General features: G+C 43.7%; 1 protein-coding gene across 1 annotated transcript in view; it reads left to right on the top strand.

Moving 5' to 3' along the window:
* LOC143702842 (CMRF35-like molecule 3) overlaps positions 1-9,466 on the top strand; it is a 19,403-nt gene extending 9,937 nt beyond the window's left edge. Inside the window, exons 2-4 of the mRNA XM_077196738.1 lie at positions 8,397-8,714; positions 8,899-9,020; positions 9,310-9,466. Coding sequence (XP_077052853.1) covers positions 8,397-8,714; positions 8,899-9,020; positions 9,310-9,324 — 455 coding nt within the window. The 3' untranslated portion in view covers positions 9,325-9,466. The remainder of the gene's footprint in view (positions 1-8,396; positions 8,715-8,898; positions 9,021-9,309) is intronic.
* Positions 9,467-19,236: the final 9,770 nt, after the last annotated feature.

Genomic DNA, 19,236 nt, shown 5'->3' with positions numbered 1-19,236 from the left:
AGAGTGAAGACTGAGAAGAATTACCATCTTTACATTCACTCTGCTGATGATTCCTGGATAGAATCTACTCAAATATTAAGCAAAGAGCCTTTAACTTCATCTGATAGCATGAAATCACATTTAAAGAATATTAGATTCAAGTCTTTTGTGAACATGCTGGTTTGTTGTAGGTGTCGTGAGCCCCATGAGTGTGACAGGATATTCAGGAGGAGTCAACATCACATGCAGATATGATGATTTCCATTACACGAGAGTAGATGTTAAAACTTCATGCTGATTTGTACTCGGCTTTCGCAAAGATAAGCACCAACTAAGACATAGCTTTACAGTAACCTATGCTTCTACATCCATTTACGCTTCTTTCCATATGGTGATGTAAATCTCCTTCTGTCTAGTGTTAACACGCGTCAGCACACACAACGGCTACAACCACAGTGCGGTCCCCCCATGACAACCGTCTGGATTGAGCTGAGTAGGGGACATCTCTAGGGTCTTCAAGTGGGCACCTTCCATCCTCAGTGTTTCGTCAACTAGCCCACGACGCCTCAAGAGGGCTCGACAGTGACTCTGGCGTCCCAGAGTCACCCCCCTCCGTCCCCCACTCAACTCAGCCCAGCTTACTGACCTCTACTTCCCTCTTGCTACTGAGACCTAACCACAATCTCACAATCTCTCCGCAACCCAACCATACGCGCCAACCCGTTTGAATAAGGCTGTCGAGCCCCACTGGTGCGTTAATATGCAGTTTCAGTGGCAACGGTTCCGTATGGCATACCACCTACCACAAAACACAATATCTGCCCAACCACCCGTCATTCACGCAATATACACAGGAACGTAATGACTGTAAATACTATACAACCTATACAAATAAACCAACAGACTCTTCAAGTTTTCAAGAAACCGTAGCATGGCGGCCTGTACACAGCCAGCTAGAATCTTTCCGTCTCAACCACAGCCAGTTGCTGCTCCTTTCTGCTGCTTCAGATAAGTTCTTTACTGTGCGACGCAACTCTTGGCGACTGAATCCGACGTCCCTGAGGAACCGGGTTATAGAGTGTGCCACAAAACCTCGACAACCCACTTCCACTGGATGAACCTGGACTCTCCATCCTCGCTGTTCTGCTTCAGTGGCCAGAAGAGCATATCGCAGTTTCTTCCTCTCATATGCCTCATCTGCCGCATCCTCCCATGGCACTGTTAACTCTATCAGTTGGACAATGCGTGCTGATCCAGACCACAAAACAATATCTGGTCGTAGGTTAGTGGTGGCAATCTCAGGTGGAAAAATAAGCCGTTGATCAAGATCAGCCAGCATCTTCCAGTCCCTAGCAGCTTCCAGTTGTCCTGGGCGAGAATTGGTGTTAGCACCTTTTCTTGGTGGTTGCTCGCCTGGGCGGAGGAATTTTGTCTTCTGCGTGTAATGTTTTGCTAGAACAGGCGGCAACTTATTGGTCATACTACGCTTGCCTTCCAGTGCTAAAGCCAAACATCACAATACTTGGTCATGGCGCCAAGTAAACCGACCCTGGCTAAGAGCCACCTTACATCCTGTCAAAATGTGCCTTAATGTGGCAGGTGATGAACACAAAGGACAAGAGGGATCCTCTCCTACCCAGAGGTTTAAGTTCTGCGGTGATGGGAGAACATCATATGTTGACCTAATAAGGACTCTCTTCCATTGACCAAAGGTCTTGCCAGCCCATTTTGCGTTGTTCCACACTCTCCCATCTCATCCACTCTCCCTGCTTGGCCTGGGAAATGGCCTTTATACATCTCATCCTCTCCTCCTGCTTTCGCACCTCGTTGACTACCAGCTTCCTCCTTTGAGCTGGGCCTGCCTTGTGCCATTTAGGAGGAGCTAAACTGAGCCCAAAACCCCCTCTTCCATGCTGTACCTGTCCCACGATATCCCCTATTTGAAGGTCAGCCTTTGCCTCTACTACAGATTTCTTTGCTGACCACTTTCTACCAGTTTTTAACACAGGGGCTGCCTCCCTTACACATTTGTCGCGTGACTCTGCTAAAGTAATTTCAAGTCTGACCTTGGCACACTTAAACTCCTCGGTTAAAGGAGAGACTGGCAGCTGCAATACTCCTTTACTATAAAGTCCCACTCTGCTGAGGCAGCGTGGAACTCCCAACCATTTCCTGATGTATGAACTTATTAACGCTTCCAGCTTATCCACTGTTGTCAAAGAAACCTCATACACAGACAGTGGCCACAGCAACCTTGGCAGTAGACCAAACTGAAAGCACCAGAGTTTCAGTTTGCCTGGTAGAGCACAGCTGTTTATGCTCTTCAACCCTTCCACTGCTTGTCGTCTAACTTCTCCCACTCGAACTCTGTCCTTTAGATCCCCATCGTACCATCTCCCTAGACTCTTCACTGGCTTCTGAGAAACTGTTGGTATTGCCTCACCATTAATGAAGAATGTTTTATCTACTACCTTGCCTTTAATTATTGAGATGCTCCTTGATTTAGAGGGCTTAAATTGCATTCGTGCCCATTCAATATTATCTGTTAACTTCCCCAATAACCGATTAGTGCAGGCTACCGTTGTAGTCATGGTTGTCACGTCATCCATGTATGCTCTGATTGGTGGTAGTCGCATCCCAGAAGCCAAGCGCTCTCCTCCTACTACCCATTTTGATGCCCTAATGATTACTTCCATTGCCATGGTAAAAGCCAGTGGAGAAATGGTGCATCCTGCCATTATTCCAACCTCTAAGCATTGCCATGTAGTGCTGAATTCTGGAGTTGAGAAACTAAATTGCAAATCTCCAAAATAGGCTTTCACTAAATTTGTTATCGACGTCGGTACCCTGAAAAAATCAAATGATGCCCAAAGAAGCTCATGCGGCACTGAACCATGCATTAGCCAAATCCAGGAATGTCACGTGGAGCTCCTTCCTCTCCTTTTTAGCTGATTGAATTCGTTGCCAAATAACACTGATGTGTTCTAAGCATCCTGAGAATCCTGGAATGCCCACTTTTTGAACTGAAGTCTCAATGAAGCCATTCTTTAATAGGTAGGTTGACAATCTCTGAGCAATAATGCTGAAGAAAATCTTGCCTTCGATGTTTAATAGTGAAATAGGGCGAAACTGACGGATGCTTGTAGCATCTTTTTCTTTGGGTATAAAGACTCCCCCTGCTCTGCGCCATGCTCTAGGTACAACCTGCTTTTCCCAAGCAACTTTTATCAATTTCCACAGAATTCATAGAACTCCTGAAGCACTCTTGTACACTCTGTACGGAACTCCATTAGGCCCTGGAGATGATGAAGCCCTTGCCTTTCTCACAACCTGCTCTATCTCTTTCCACTTAGGTGCACAGACCTCCATTTGGTATTCTGGTGAATTGACAGGTGGGATGTCTGACGGAATTGACATAGGCTCATGCCTTTTTGCATCTGTATGTGTTTGCTCCAAATATCTCTCTAGCTCAACCCTAGATGCTTTTAAAGTGCCGTTCTTCTCACTGGTGAATAACTTCTTTACGAATTTGAATGGATCTTTATAGAAATTAGCCCTCGCACGCTCCTTCTTTTTGTAGCGTTTCCGTAGACGCTCAGCTCTGCGTAATGTTGCAAGCTTATCTTTTATGGCCCTTTGTAAGAGATTGAGTCCCTCCTTCTGACTTTGTTCCGCTCTTTTCCATTGCTTCCTCAGCTGTCTCCTTTCTCTAACTAACCCTTCAATTTTTTGCTGCCGTCTAGACAATACAGGAGTAGTTTGTACTTTTTCCTTCCTTTTTTCCACACCAAACCTCTCACTTCCATATGCGTAAATGATGTCCCCAAATTTATCCAGCTTCTTTTCAACTGTACCAGTTAATCTTTCCAATGCAAAGCATAGATCTGTGTTTACCGTGTCCCATGCAGTTTTCTCACAAGCTCTTGGCCATCTAACTCCAGGCCTATGCCCGTTGAGGTTCTTTTCTCTCTTATGCTGACTAGTCTGACCAGCTTCACAAGTATCACTGTGTTCATCACTAACTGTGCAAACCCTCATCTCCTCTATGACGGGGGTGCTGATATCCTGCGAACTGTGGTTTGCTTCCTGTCGCTGGATTTCATTCGACTGACTTGACTGACTTCGTAAGAAGTACTGATCAATGCGAGGCCCTTGTTCCTTCTCCCTCAAGCATTTCATTTTCCCTTGATGAATCTTCAACCCCCTGACCGTTGTCGCCTTGCTCCAGCCACAGACACAAGCTTGGAGTTCCATGACTTTGCTAAGGATATTGTGGTTGCAAACAAGACAAACAAGACAAAAGACAAACATGTACCAATTGTCTTTAAAGTAGGGCTGGGCGATATATCGCACGATATTGTTATGCGCATCTCGTCAGTAAAGCCGGTTCCTTGATTAGTAGTAAATCACCTTCACCTGCTTTCAGATGGAGCGGCATTTACTACAAAGAGCCTTAGTTAACTGACAAGCTGAGCCATATCGCACACTCTTAACCCGAATTAGTTGACTTTACTCGCAAATCGCGTGGAAACCCGTTGCCTTATACCACTTTAGTTTTTACACAAGCTGAAACTAAACATGTTGAGTTGTATTAACATGGAACCCTAACTTTTTACACAAGCTGAAACTAAACATGTTGAGTTGTATTAACATATAATCTTATGTAGGTGCAGTAGATAAAACAAGTTTACATTAGTAGTCTATACTGAAAATCATTAGTTCACATTCTAATATTTTTTGAGTTTAGGTGTATTATTAGGTACTCAGCATGCACTGCAACATGAAGCTTTTCATTTTCAAGACTTTTAATCTCTATTGATGACAACATCAATGTGCAGTCATCACTGAATCACTTTACTATAGCTTTTTAGCTAACAATTGTGCCTTTTAAGACACACAGGTAAAACAGCCAAATAATAACTAATTTTCAAATGTCAGGGGCAAGAGCCCAACTAAAGCCAACACTTATCACCATTATGGTGAATATTTTTCAATTAAATTAAACAATAATTCATCAACATCTAAACCTCTGTTAATTCTCAATACCGTCTGTTACCAAGGCCTGTGCTCGTCCAGCCAGGTGTAGAGCCCCTTGGAAGCACGTTAGACGCGGGTCTTTTCACGTGACCAGGCAGGTTTTTGAATACCAGTGGTTTCTGCCACATTTGTGATGTGGTGTTTGAACCCCTCCCCTTCCTTATGAAACTAAACATACCAAGTAATCTCTGCTAAACTTGATTAGTGCAATGAATCTTTCAGCTAAATAGTACAAACAACTAATGTTGTTTAGTAATGATAGCAGGTTTTTACAAAACATAAAAGAATAAGTAATTTGTACACAGCAAAAACTCCAGTGTTAAATTAACACTCCTGGGAGTGTATATGAGTCCACTCAAGAGTGTTGAAGTTAATGAGATAATTAAGTGATTAATTGAGTGATGATTGAGCATTATTGAAGACACCTGAAGAATCACTGAAGGAGAAAATCTCAAATTGTAAGCCACCGTTATGGTGATCATTGGTTGCTTTAGTTGGGCTCTTGACCCTTATATTATTAACTTTAGATTTTGTTTGGCTGATGTATCTGAGTTATAACTGCCAGATGAACAAAGAAAAAAGTGATCTGATGGTTAAATTATGACAATCATCATTTGAACTTTATATTTTTGATTTATGTTGTTGGTTACAGCATAACTGTGATTCTGAATAAATATCCAGACTTTTAGCTATAATAAAGGATTTCTTAAAAGTTGTTTCTAAAAAAAAAATGCTCTCTTAAAGGCACTCACAGACTTCAAGATTCAGTCTATGCATCTCAACAATGGTGACGAACAGAATATTCAATTAGGAAAATTAAATTGCATAGAAAATTCAGATCATAATTTATTCATATCGCATTGCATGATGGGAGTCATTAATGAGTTGTGATTGGTGGCAGCCACTGCAACATGCTTTATTATTGTCACCATTGTTGAGATTCACAGGCTGATTATTGATCTCTGTGTTTCTAAATACATTTATTTGAAAGTGTTTTGATCAGAACAATGTTTATTAAATATTTTTGATTATAGGAAACATACCTATATTCATATATGCTGTAGAATCAAAAAGTTTTTGCCAACAAGTTATACCAAACTACTGCAATAAGATTCGTTTTCAGATCACAGCATGTTTAGGCCAGAACATAACCAATACTATCAGATCACATTTTTTTTGTTCATTTGACTGCTATAAATAAATAACAGCAGACAAACAAATTTAAAGTGAATGTATAAAGGTCAAGAGCCCAACTAAAGCAAACACTTATCGCCATAACGGTGGCTTACAATTTGAGATTTTCTCCTTCAGTGATTCTGCTTGTTAAGTGTAGGCCTACAACTCTTAGGGGTGGATCACTCGGCTCGTGAGTTGATGAGGAACGCAGCCAGCTGCGAGAACTTAACATCAGGTGTCTTCAATAATGCTCAAACATCACTAAATTAATCACTTAATTATCGCATTAACTTTAACACTCTTGAGTGTTAATTTAACACTGGAGTTTGTGCTGTGTAGTAAATGCCGCTCCATCTGAAAGCAGGTGAAGGCGATTTACTACTAATCAAGGAACCGGCTTTACTGACGAGATGCGCATTACAATATCGTGCGATATATCGCCCAGCCCTACTTTAAAGGTTATGTATTTTCTTGCAAGAAAGTTCTTTGTTCTATGCATTCCCTGTAAGGAGTCAGAAAAATCAAGGTTACTTTTAGATAACAGTGTACACTCAATCTCCTTTGGTTGTCCAGCAGCTGCTTTTGCAACTGTGTCTGCTCTTCAATTTCCTACAGAAACTGAACAAACATAGTATCCAGCAAATTTGACACTATGAAGAATAGGACGACCAACTCACTTCAAACATTTTCGATGTTTCCACAATGCCCCAAAATCATGAGCTACCCCAAATTCATAGTGTTAATCTGTGTAAATCGTTACACATTTTCCTGTCATTAATTTACAGGCTTTTGTTAAGCCACAAGTTCAGCGGCTTGCGCAGAGTAATTTTTGGTCAATGGCCCTGAGGCCAGAACATCAAATTCAGTCTTCATCGCGTAACCTACACAGTTTGAGCCTGTTGTTTTGTCTTTGAAGGCAGAGCCGTCTACAAACATGTTCTCACAGTTTTCGAGCAGTGTGTCTGCAAGGTCCGGTCATGGTGTTCATATTTGGTCAATAGCAGTCAAACAACAGTGATGTTCCTCGCCATCCTCCGTAGAAAGGAGAGAGGCTGGATTCAACACAGTGCAACGGTTAACAATAACATTTGGCATTTCGAGCAACAAATTGTTATATCTTAACCAACGTGAAGTTGATAAGTGCAAAGTTTTCTGTTCTTGCGCACAGCAAAATCCCCAGTGCTAAATTAACACTCCTCAGTGTTTATATGAGTCCACACTCTCAGAGTGTTATAGTAACACTGAACCAGTGTTGAAGTGAATGAGATAATTAAGTGCTTAATTGAGTGATGATTGAGTATTATTGAAGACACTTGATGTTAACCAGCAGAATCCCTGAAGGAGAAAATAAATGTGAAATGGTCACCATTATGGTGATTGGTGTTTAGTTTAGTTGGCCTCTTGACCCTTACATTATTAACTTTAGATTTTGTTTGGCTGCTGTAATTCAGTTATAACATCCAGATGAACAAAAAAAGGTATTCTGATGGTGTTGGTTGTGTTTTAACATAATCATTACTTTACCTGAATCACTGAACTCATTGAGAACATAATTTTTGAGTTAAGTTTACCTTATGGGTTATAGCAGCACTGTCGTTGTTGAGCATACCATTTATAGCTTTTTCAATGAAATCCAAAGGATCAAATCAATTACAAAAAAAAAAAAAAACCTTCTTCAGAAGTATTTCAGGTAGGCACACACAGACATGAATAATTAGCGTATGAATCTCAGCAATGGTGACAAACAGATATTACCTCTGAACATAAGCTCATTATGTATTCATGCAGCAATGAATGATGGGAGCCATGAATGAGTTTTGATTGGTGGCACCCAGAATGCACTGCAACATGCTTTATAATTGCCACCATTGTTGAGATTCACAGGCTGATTCTTGATGTCTGTGTCAAAAAATAATAATTATATGTGAACAACTTGAATAAATTATTTGGACTGTGTTGTAAAAGTTAAAAAATATTATGCTGTACAGAGACAGGGCTGATACAATTTATAAAGTAAATCTTACTCAGAAATTGGTGAGTGAAGACTGAGAATAATGACCATCTTCACATTCACTCTGCTGATGATTCTGGTTGGAATCTACTCAAATATTAATCAAAGCGTTTTTAACTTCATCTGATAGCATGAAATCACATTTAAATAATATTAGATTCAAGTCTTTTGTGAACATGCTGGTTTGTTGTAGGCGTCGTGAGCTCCATGAGTGTGACAGGATATTCAGGAGGAGGAGTCACGATCACATGCAAATATGATGAAGAATATAAAGGAAATAAAAAGTATTTTTGTAAAGGACAGTGGTCAGTCTGCACAGACACAATCAAGACTGATAAGAAACATACATGGGTTAATGATGGAAGATTCTCTCTGTATGACGACACAAGTTCATCAGTCTTCACTGTGACCATCAGAGATCTGAGAGAAGAGGATTCTGGGACGTATTACTGTGCAGTTGAAAGAACAGGAATAGATCCCCACACTGAAGTGAATCTGAAGGTTTTAACAGGTGAGAAACTGAGATCCTCAAACCCATGAAGATCTCCACAACATCACGATACTAAACACTGACTGAAATCACTGACGTTCACATGTGAAACTCATAAAAGACGTGTTTGTTATTAAATGAAGATGAAGTATCATTAGTGACTTGATATTTTTTACACACTGATATCTGGGTTTGTGTTGAACAGGTCAAAAAATCAGTAGTGTGACGGGATATTCAGGAGGAAGCGTCATTATAAACTACAAATATGAGATTCAACACACAAATCCTGTGATACGCGTCTGTAAAACTGCAGATCAGTGTTTTACTGTAATAAACACTAACAGAAGAGCAGAATGGAAACATGACAGACGATTCTCCGTTTATAATGACAGATCTGCAGGACTCTTACTTCTGTTTATCAGAGATCTGAATGAGAACGACTCTGGAGAATATAAGATTATAGTCAAAGTTTCTGAAGATTACAGTTTCTTCTCTGAGTTTAATCTGGACATTAAGACGGGTGAGCTGCTTTCAGTCATTTCTGCATTATTTGACAGGATCCATGAATATATCTGGTGATTGTAACATTGCTGCACTTTATTTGTATCTTAAACAGATGATTGTTGTGTGAAGAGCATCAGTCTATCAGCTTCTGCTGGAGGATCTGTGAACATCAGCTGCAAATACCCACAATCCCACAGTCGTGATGTGAAGTTTCTGTGCTGGAGATCTGGAGCTGATCTCTGTGCTAAAGAGACGTCTGTGAAGGAGAGCAGAAGATGGAGGGATGAGGGAAAGATCCAGCTGTATGATGACAGAGAACAGCAGCTCCTGACGGGACACATCAGTCATGTGACTGAAGAAGATTCAGAATACTGGTGTGGAGTTCAGTCTGATCAAGGACACAAGATCTTCATCACACGAGTCCTGATCATTACAGGTACAGATGCAGATCACTGTATGTTGTGTGTCATGTTTCTTAAAAAATAACAAAGGTTTGAAGCTGATTCTGTTTAAGCAGGTTTAAACAGGATTATTTTTAATTTAATGTTGCTCATCAGTAACTCTGTGTATTATTCAGTGTGAAACACAGGCTTCAGTTCTGGAAACTCAAACTAACAGCTCACGATTCTGTTTTCTAAGTGTCTGTGTGTCAACAAACATGAATTATGGGTAGTGAATGTGTGAATGACATCAGCAACAAGTATCATGAGAAAAGTGTGTCAAGTTCTGTGTGTGAAAAAAAAAACTCTTTTAGAAATTCATTGTTTCATTGTTTTATTATACAAAAGTTCCAGAAGCAAAATCACCATCACCATCATCATCATCGTCTCCATCATCATCATCATCGTCATCATCATCGTCATCATCATCGTCATCATCATCATCATCGTCATCATCATCATCCTCACCACTATCTTCATCATCATCATCATCATCATCATCATCATCATCATCATCATCATCATCATCCTCACCACTATCTTCATCACCATCATCATCATCATCATCATCATCATCATCAGTTGAATCTCCACAGCAGAGAATGTGTATAAAATGATTCATTTAAAGGACAGAGATGTGCAGTATACAGGGTCCAGGATGAACGTCTCAGGTTACTATTGTAACCATAGTTCCCTGAGAACAGGGAACGAGACGATGCGTCCATCGACGCCATGGGAACGCCCCCAGCGTGACTGCGTCTGAAGCATCTATGTCAACTAGTCCAATGGAAAGAATGAGCGTCACGGGCGGGTGACGTCATGACCAGGATATGATAAAAGCACATCCGGTGCAAACCGGCATTAGCTTCGAAAATTGCCGAAGCAAGCCGATCACAGGGATGCAGGAAGTATGGCAGGGTGACGCATCGTCTCGTTCCCTGTTCACAGGGAACTATGGTTACAATAGTAACCTGAGACGTTCCCTTACGAAGGGAACTCAACGATGCGTCCATCGACGCCATGGGAACGAGAATACCCAAAGCGCCAGACTTTCAAATGCCTGAGTGTCAGCCTGTTGTCACACTGCACCAAGCACCTGGGATCCTGGGGCAGCATCCAGGTCCAAGCTGTAAAACCTCATGAATGTGAGCGGTGAGGACCAGCCCGCCGCATCACAAACGTCTTGGAGAGAACTCCAGATAATACGCTTAGAAGCCATACTCCTAGTGGAATGAGCCCTGACCACCAAATGGTTGGCCAGAAGACTCACAAGCAAGAAGAATAGTCTCGACTATCTATATGCTCAATAGGTTGGATTTTCTCGACAGAGAAGTCCGATGAACATAAGTGTCCAGTGCTCGCACTGGCACAAGAGGTTCAGCTTTTCCTGGTCCGAAAAATGGGGGAGGACAGAAACCTGCAGCACAATAGGCCTCGGAATAATGGTAGGCACCTTTGGAACATATCCATGTTTCGGGTAAGATTGCCTTGGCCATCCCGGTGCACTCAAGGCAGGTGGGGACCGAAAGGGCCTGAAGGTCTGACTCTTATAGGGACGAAATAGCTAGCAGAAAATAGTCTTAAAAGAAAGGAACTTCTCTGAGACCAAATCTAAGGGCTCGAAGGGAGCCCCAGATAGGCCTTCTAGAACTATTGCAAGGTCCCAAGCCAGCACCTTAGTGCAAGTTGCATGCCTCAGCCTCAAAGTGCCACGAAGGAAACGAGTGATCAGGGGGTCTCGACCCAAAAATGTACTACCCACCAGGGCGTGGAAAGCCGCAATGGCCGCCACACATATTATACCTTAAGCGTGGAAGGACATAGACCTGATACAAAGCGTTCTTGCAGAAACTCGAATACTGTGTTTACTGAACAGTTAACCGGATCCCACTGACGCTGGTAACACCAAGAAGTGAAAAACTCTCGAAATAGTGAATATAGTTTCCTCGTAGCGGGAGCTCTGGAGCTTAGAATGGTCTAAACAACCTCGGTTGAGAGACCACTCTCTATGAGTTGGGCCCCCTCAGAGGCCAAACCCACAGTTCCCAAATCCCCTGCCGGGGGTGCAATATTGCATCCCCTGCCTGAGACAGAAGGTCTCCAAGGGAGGTCCGTCGAGGAGAAAAATTAGGTCCGCAAACCAAATTCAGCTCGGCCAGGGTGGTGCTACTAAATAGGCTTATTCCATCCTGGCGGATTCACTCCAGAACTCCTGGGAGCAGAGCAACGGAGGGAAATGCGTACAGACGTAGCCTCGGCCACGTCTGCACCATAGCATCCAGCCCCGAGGGGACTGGTTGAGTGAGGGATAACCAGAGTGGACAGTGCGTCGTATGCTGAGACGAGAACAAATCCACTTCTGCCTGGCCGTAAAACTCCCATATTTGCTCCACCGCCTCGGGGTGGAGTCCCCTGGCCTCAGCCCCTGCCTCGACAGGGTGTCTGCTCCAATATTCTGGCCCCCCCCGGAATATACACTGCCCTCAGACAGCGTAATTTCTTGAGGGACCAAAATAAGAGGCCACCAACGTGTTGTCTGTGGGTCAAGAACCAGAGTTTCCTCCATATAACCAAGGCGCGGGGATACTGCCGCGTGATCTTGATCGTAAGGAGTGGGTTTCCCCTCAGGGAGAACCCTCTGGTCCTGAGCCACCTCTGTAAAGGTCTCACGTACAGCAGGTCAAAGGGTATCACATTGGACGCTGCTGCCCTGAGGCCTAACAGTCACCAGAACAACACATGATGGCCCCTCAGGTCTGGGAGGAGATGTCTCAACGCATTGAAGACGACCATCATCTCTAGGCAATTCATGTGCCAAGAGAGATGATGACTCCTCCACAAGCCCTGAGCTGAGCGGCCTTCCAATACCGCTCCCCAGCCGGTGAGGGAAGCATCTGTCGAGATCACAACTCGATGGCAAAGAGCTCCCAACACCGGACCCTGGGTTAAGAACCAGTGTTTCCTCCATATAACCAAGGTGCGGAGACACCGCCGCGTGATCTTGATCATACGAAGTGGGTTTCCCCTCGGGGAGAACCCTCTGGTCCTGAGCCACCACTGTAAAGGTCTCATGTACAGCAGGCCAAAAGTTATCACGTTGAACGCTGCTGTCACAAGACCCAACAGTCTCTCTAACTGTTTTACAGTGCGTGACTGGCCTAGCCTCAGCTCTTTTGTGGCTGTTAGGATAGCAGCTACACGAACGGGCGACAGAGTGGCCCGCATCGTCACTGAATCCCATACCACACCAAGGAAAGTGGTTCTCTGTACTGGAGAAAGCACACTCTTCTTGGCATTGAGCCTCAACCCCAACATCTGCATAGGAGCGAGAACGACACCTCGGTGCCGAACCGCTAACTGTTCTGATTCCGCTAGAATCAGCCAGTCATCTATGCAATTCATAATGCATATGCACTGCAGCCTGGCGGGGCCAGAGCTGCGTCTACACGCTTCGTGAATGTGCGGGGTGATAGAGCTAGACCGAAAGGAAGTGCCTGATACTGGTGTTCTTTGCCCCAAAGAAAACCTCAGGAACCTCCTGTGCTGAGGGAGGATGGAGATATGGAAGTATGCGTCTTTTAGATCTATCGTGACAAACCAGTCCTCGGATCTGATTTGAGTCACGATCTGCTTGAGTGTCAGCATTTTGGAATTGAGTTCCAGCACCAAACACTCCAACAGACGAAGATCTAGTATGTGACGCAGCTCTCCATCCTTTTTTGGAACAATGAGATAACGACTGTAAAGACCCGACGCAATGTCGGGTGAGTACACCTGCTCTATAGCTTCCTTTGCTAACAGGGCCTTTACCTCTTGCTCCATTACCAGAGCCTGCTCGGGATGCACCACTGTGGGCAGCACCCCGTTGTAACGAGGAGGACGAGAACCAAACTGGATTCTGTATCCTTTCTCTACAATCTGCAGGACCCAATGAGAAATATTCGGCAGAAGCTTCCACGCTGCCAGAAAATTTACTAAGGGAACCAGCCTCTCGAGGCTGGTCTCTGGTGTTATCGAGACAGCCAATTCCGGAGCCTGAAACATAATGGCAGGAACTACCTGAACTGGCCGCTCTAAGGCCCCCCTCAGAGGGCGCGAAACCGATGCTGTGCCGCAGCATAGCATCAGCGACTCGCTGGAGACCGCTGCGCCCTGAAGCACCGAGGGTGGCAGGGTTGGCAGAACGGTCTCGTGAGGACCCCGAAATGGAACGGGCACCGTAAAATGAGGTGTACACCGCTCCACTTCGGTCGGGGCTGTCCTCACAGGCCTGATGCGTGAACATCAGGACCTTTTTTTCTTTTGAGCCGCAGCCTTCTCAGCGTGAAGAACGGTCCTCGGATCCGGCTTCTGCTTTGAAGGCTTTGGCTGCTGTGTTGTGTATGAGAAACTAGACGGCTGGAGCTGCTCACGCCCAGCAGCCCCAGGGGGTTGGACATAGCGAGGGAGAGATTATCTTGTATCTTTCTCTATGATTCCCATCAAATTGAGCCAGAGGTGTCTCTCAGTGACCACAAGGGCTGCCATCCCTGAGAGATAAATCTGTGGCCCGACGGAGTTCTCAAACCCCATCGGGCCAAACTCCCTCACTTCTGTCCAAATACCGCAGCAGGTCAGCCTGATATGCTTGTAGCACTGCTATGGTGTGCAAGCAGGCCCATGCTAGACCCACTGCCATATATGCTTTTCCCACTAGATTAAAAAATAGTTTTCTTTAATGGTTTAGTGAGAGAAGCCGACGCCTTCAGGTACAATACTGAACCGGGAGACAGATAGCTCGCAAGCGTCTGTTCTACCCGGGGTATTGCCCCATAGCCATACCCTCTTAACCCCCAAATATCTGAATATACATGAATGTGGGGGCTAAAAGACAAGAGGAGTAAGGCTTTTTCCATGATCTAGACAGCTCGCTGTGCAGATCGGGAAAAATGGAAGGCCCCGTGATGGAGGTGGAAAAACAGAGGGAAGGAAACTCGTTTAATCTATTTTATTTTTAGGACGAGTGCCCCCTTATTTCTGCTGGCCATAAATATTTAATTTATCTACAGCCTTAGTAAACACTTCCACCAGCTTATTATTTTTATATATATATTTTATATATATTCACTTTATTTTATATATAATATATAAACTATCATATATATATATATATATAGGTTATATATATTTCTCATACGCTGGGGAAAGAGATGGCAAATTCACTTCCCCCATGATTGTGTCACTTTCAATGCCCAGCACATCTACCTCCTCGGAGGTAGAGCACTGAAGCATTGATTTCTCTCTCTCCCCGGGCGGAAGAGACCGCAGCGCGGGCTTCCGAGACCGGCGAGAGAGCACTGGATCCCTCGTGGAAAGGGAGGAGATAAGATCCGCGGACCCGTCTCCAACCCCGTAAAGAGATCCTATTCGCGATCCACAGGAATGCATTCTCCGCGCTGCCTCGGCAGACGCGGGACCTGTCACCCTGAGAATTGCGAGCCCGGCCACTTTCCACGAAAAGTGACAGGCGGGAGCGGAGCATGCGAAGCGAAAGCTTCTCACAATGTTGGCAATCAGCCCCCTCGGAGGCTGATACCGCATGCTCTACTCCCAAACCCATCACACAAAGCTCGTGTGTGTCCCTACTCGTTAAATAGCGCGAGCAGGGAGAACACAGAGTTTGTGCAATTGTTTAGTTTCCATAAATATATATATCAGACAGACAACAGTAAATATAACAGACAGTTTGACACAGATCGCTTGCTGAGGCAACAGAAGCTAATGCCGGTTTGCACCGGATGTGCTTTTATCATATCCTGGTCATGACGTCACCCGCCCGTGACGCTCATTCTTTCCATTGGACTAGTTGACATAGATGCTTCAGACGCAGTCACGCTGGGGGCGTTCCCATGGCGTCGATGGACGCATCGTTGAGTTCCCTTCGTAAGGGAACATTAATCTCCAAATGAGACACAAAAACTGTTTCCATTGCAGTTTTGCGAAATATTTCTTTTTCGAATTGCCTGAAAAACCGACTGTTTGAATCAGAGGATAAGGTCATAAATCACTAAATTTTAAACGTTTTTTGTCTAAAAAACTATAGTAATACTATAATTATACCAAAGGGAACATAATAAAACAAAAACAAAAACCATGTCATGACCCATTTTACAGAGTTTTTTTTGTTGTTGTTGTTGTTTTTTTTGTATTGTTTGCCGCAGTTGCTCACTTGTGGATTTAAGACAGTAATGTGATTTTCTGTGAAACTGCTTTTATGCATCATTTTATGGTTTCTGTACGGCAGCCATTGCTGACAGTGATTTTATTTTTATTTTTTATTTTATTTTTTGTTTTTTTATTTTTACATTGAAGGTGTTTGGTCGTAAACATTCAGGAAATAGCGTTAAAATAATAGTGTTTTTCTGTAAAACATTTAAGGCACATTTCTGTATACGTTTTTTGCACTTTATTTAAATAAGGATATTTTACTTTTTTTATGGTTTTCATTTGGCAGCCGTAGCTGACAGTCATTGACCGTTTTTTTAAGATGTTATTTTTTACAGTGTATCTGACTGCCATTATAATGTCCAGTGACTCTCTGCTGCTTGTGCTTCCGGTTCCTGCAAATAAACATCTGTGTCACGCTAATCACCGGTGTTTTCTCCTTCTGTATTATGACAGTTGCTTTTCCACACTGAAAACACAGAATGCGCAGAGACGCTTCTAACGCACCACTGGCTGCCGTCATTGGACGATATTGTATTGCAAAAGGTAGTACATTAATGTTAATATCAAACCAAAACTACTAAGCACATAATTTGTAATTGAAAGGGTTTAATGACTATATATGTTTATGGTTACACTTAAAATAGATGTATTTGATGATGATAAATTATACCATTAATTGTACTCAGCAAATGTAAAATGTTGAGAGAGAGAGAGAGAGAGAGAGAGAGAGAGAGAGAGAGAGAGAGAGAGAGAGAGAGAGGAGAGAGAGAGAGAGAGGAGAGAGAGAGAGAGAGAGAGAGAGAGAGAGAGAGAGAGAGAGAGAGAGAGAGAGAGAGAGAGGAGAGAGAGAGAGAGAGAGGAGAGAGAGAGAGAGAGAGAGAGAGAGAGAGAGAGAGAGAGAGAGAGAGGAGAGAAAGAGAGAGAGAGAGAGAGGAGAGAGAGAGAGAGGAGAGAAAGAGAGAGGGAGAGAGAGAGGAGGAGAGAGAGAGAGAGAGAGAGAGAGAGAGAGAGAGAGAGAGAGAGAGAGAGGAGAGAAAGAGAGAGAGAGAGAGAGAGAGAGAGAGAGAGGAGAGAGAGAGAGAGAGAGAGAGAGAGAGAGAGAGAGAGAGAGAGAGGAGAGAAAGAGAGAGAGAGAGAGAGAGAGAGGAGAGAGAGAGAGAGAGAGAGGAGAGAAAGAGAGAGGGAGAGAGAGAGAGGAGAGAGAGAGAGAGAGAGAGAGGAGAGAAAGAGAGAGAGAGAGAGAGAGGAGAGAGAGAGAGAGAGAGAGAGAGAGAGAGAGAGAGAGAGATACATTTTTTTATCTAGATGCCATGAAGCTGCCGAAGTTACACTGAATACAGTTGGGTGCTAATATCCTACAAACAGCTCCCGATCGCATGAAGTTTGAGGGGTTTTGTCCTTAAAATAAGGGTGCTCGTGTACCTTTAATGGGAAGTTTTTTTTTTTACTGAAGTGCTACAAGTCATGCTTGTTTTCTCTTGTCAGTCTTTGGCATATACAATCATACAGTATGTAGACGTATACAGGTCCTTCTAAAAAAATTAGCATATTGTGATAAAGTTCATTATTTTCAATAATGTAATGATAAAAATTAAACTTTCATATATTTTAGATTCATTGCACACCAACTGAAATATTTCAGGACTTTTATTGTTTTAATACTGATGATTTTGGCATACAGCTCATGAAAACCCAAAATTCCTATCTCAAAAAATTAGCATATCATGAAAAGGTTCTATAAACGAGCTATTAACCTAATCATCTGAATCAACTAATTAACTCTAAACACCTGCAAAAGATTCCTGAGGCTTTTAAAAACTCCCAGCCTGTTTCATTACTCAAAACCGCAATCATGGGTAAGACTGCCGACCTGACTGCTGTCCAGAAGGCCATCATTGACACCCTCAAGCAAGAGGGTAAGACACAGAAAGAAATTTCTGAACAAATAGGCTGTTCCCAGAGTGCTGTATCAAGGCACCTCAGTGGGAAGTCTGTGGGAAGGAAAAAGTGTGGCAAAAAACACTGCACAACGAGAAGAGGTGACCGGACCCTGAGGAAGATTGTGGAGAAGGACCGATTCCAGACCTTGGGGGACCTGCGGAAGCAGTGGACTGAATCTGGAGTAGAAACATCCAGAGCCACCGTGCACAGGCGTGTGCAGGAAATGGGCTACAGGTGCCGCATTCCCCAGGTCAAGCCACTTTTGAACCAGAAACAGCGGCAGAAGCGCCTGACCTGGGCTACAGAGAAGCAGCACTGGACTGTTGCTCAGTGGTCCAAAGTACTTCTTTCGGATGAAAGCAAATTTTGCATGTCATTCGGAAATCAAGATGCCAGAGTCTGGAGGAAGACTGGGGAGAAGGAAATGCCAAAATGCCTGAAGTCCAGTGTCAAGTACCCACAGTCAGTGATGGTCTGGGGTGCCATGTCAGCTGCTGGTGTTGGTCCACTGTGTTTTATCAAGGGCAGGGTCAATGCAGCTAGCTATCAGGAGATTTTGGAGCACTTCATGCTTCCATCTGCTGAAAAGCTTTATGGAGATGAAGATTTCATTTTCCAGCACGACCTGGCACCTGCTCACAGTGCCAAAACCACTGGTAAATGGTTTACTGACCATGGTATTACTGTGCTTAATTGGCCTGCCAACTCTCCTGACCTGAATACCATAGAGAATCTGTGGGATATTGTGAAGAGAAAGTTGAGAGACGCAAGACCCAACACTCTGGATGAGCTTAAGGCCGCTATCGAAGCATCCTGGGCCTCCATAACACCTCAGCAGTGCCACAGGCTGATTGCCTCCATGCCACGTCGCATTGAAGCAGTCATTTCTGCAAAAGGATTCCCGACCAAGTATTGAGTGCATAACTGAACATAATTATTTGAAGGTTGACTTTTTTTTGTATTAAAAACACTTATTTTATTGGTCGGATGAAATATGCTAATTTTTTGAGATAGGAATTTTGGGTTACCTTTCGAGGGAACTCGGACTGCGTCGAATGACACTTTGGGGGAACGCCCCTCAGCGTAGCGTCTCTGAAGCATGAATGAAACTAAGCCAATCTCTGATTGGTGTTGCGTCATGACGTAATGAGTGACGGCATACAAGCGGAAGCTATAAAGGACGCCGGCACACATGAGATGTCAGCTTTTTGTTCTTCAGCAAAGTGCTCTCTGTTTGACTTGTCCAGTAGCGGTTTTTGGCACGGGCGAACCGGGCAATTGCCCGGGGCGGCATTTTTTGGGGGGCGGCGCCGCCGGCACGAGAAAAAAAAAAAAAATAGTGGTTTTCTATTATTGTCTATCTATCATTTCACTGTGTGGGGAATTGGCAAATTTGCGCCCCCTGCTTGCTGAGAAGATGCCATGCAAAGAAGCTGTTTGTTTGAGGGGAA

Source organism: Siphateles boraxobius, unplaced genomic scaffold (assembly GCF_051911475.1).
Source record: "Siphateles boraxobius isolate OS27281-9 unplaced genomic scaffold, OSU_SipBor_1 352, whole genome shotgun sequence".
In the NCBI taxonomy this organism is placed as follows: Eukaryota; Metazoa; Chordata; class Actinopteri; order Cypriniformes; family Leuciscidae; genus Siphateles; species Siphateles boraxobius.
Note: the sequence above shows the minus strand (reverse complement) of the source record. Positions and strands in the feature narration are given on the sequence as shown.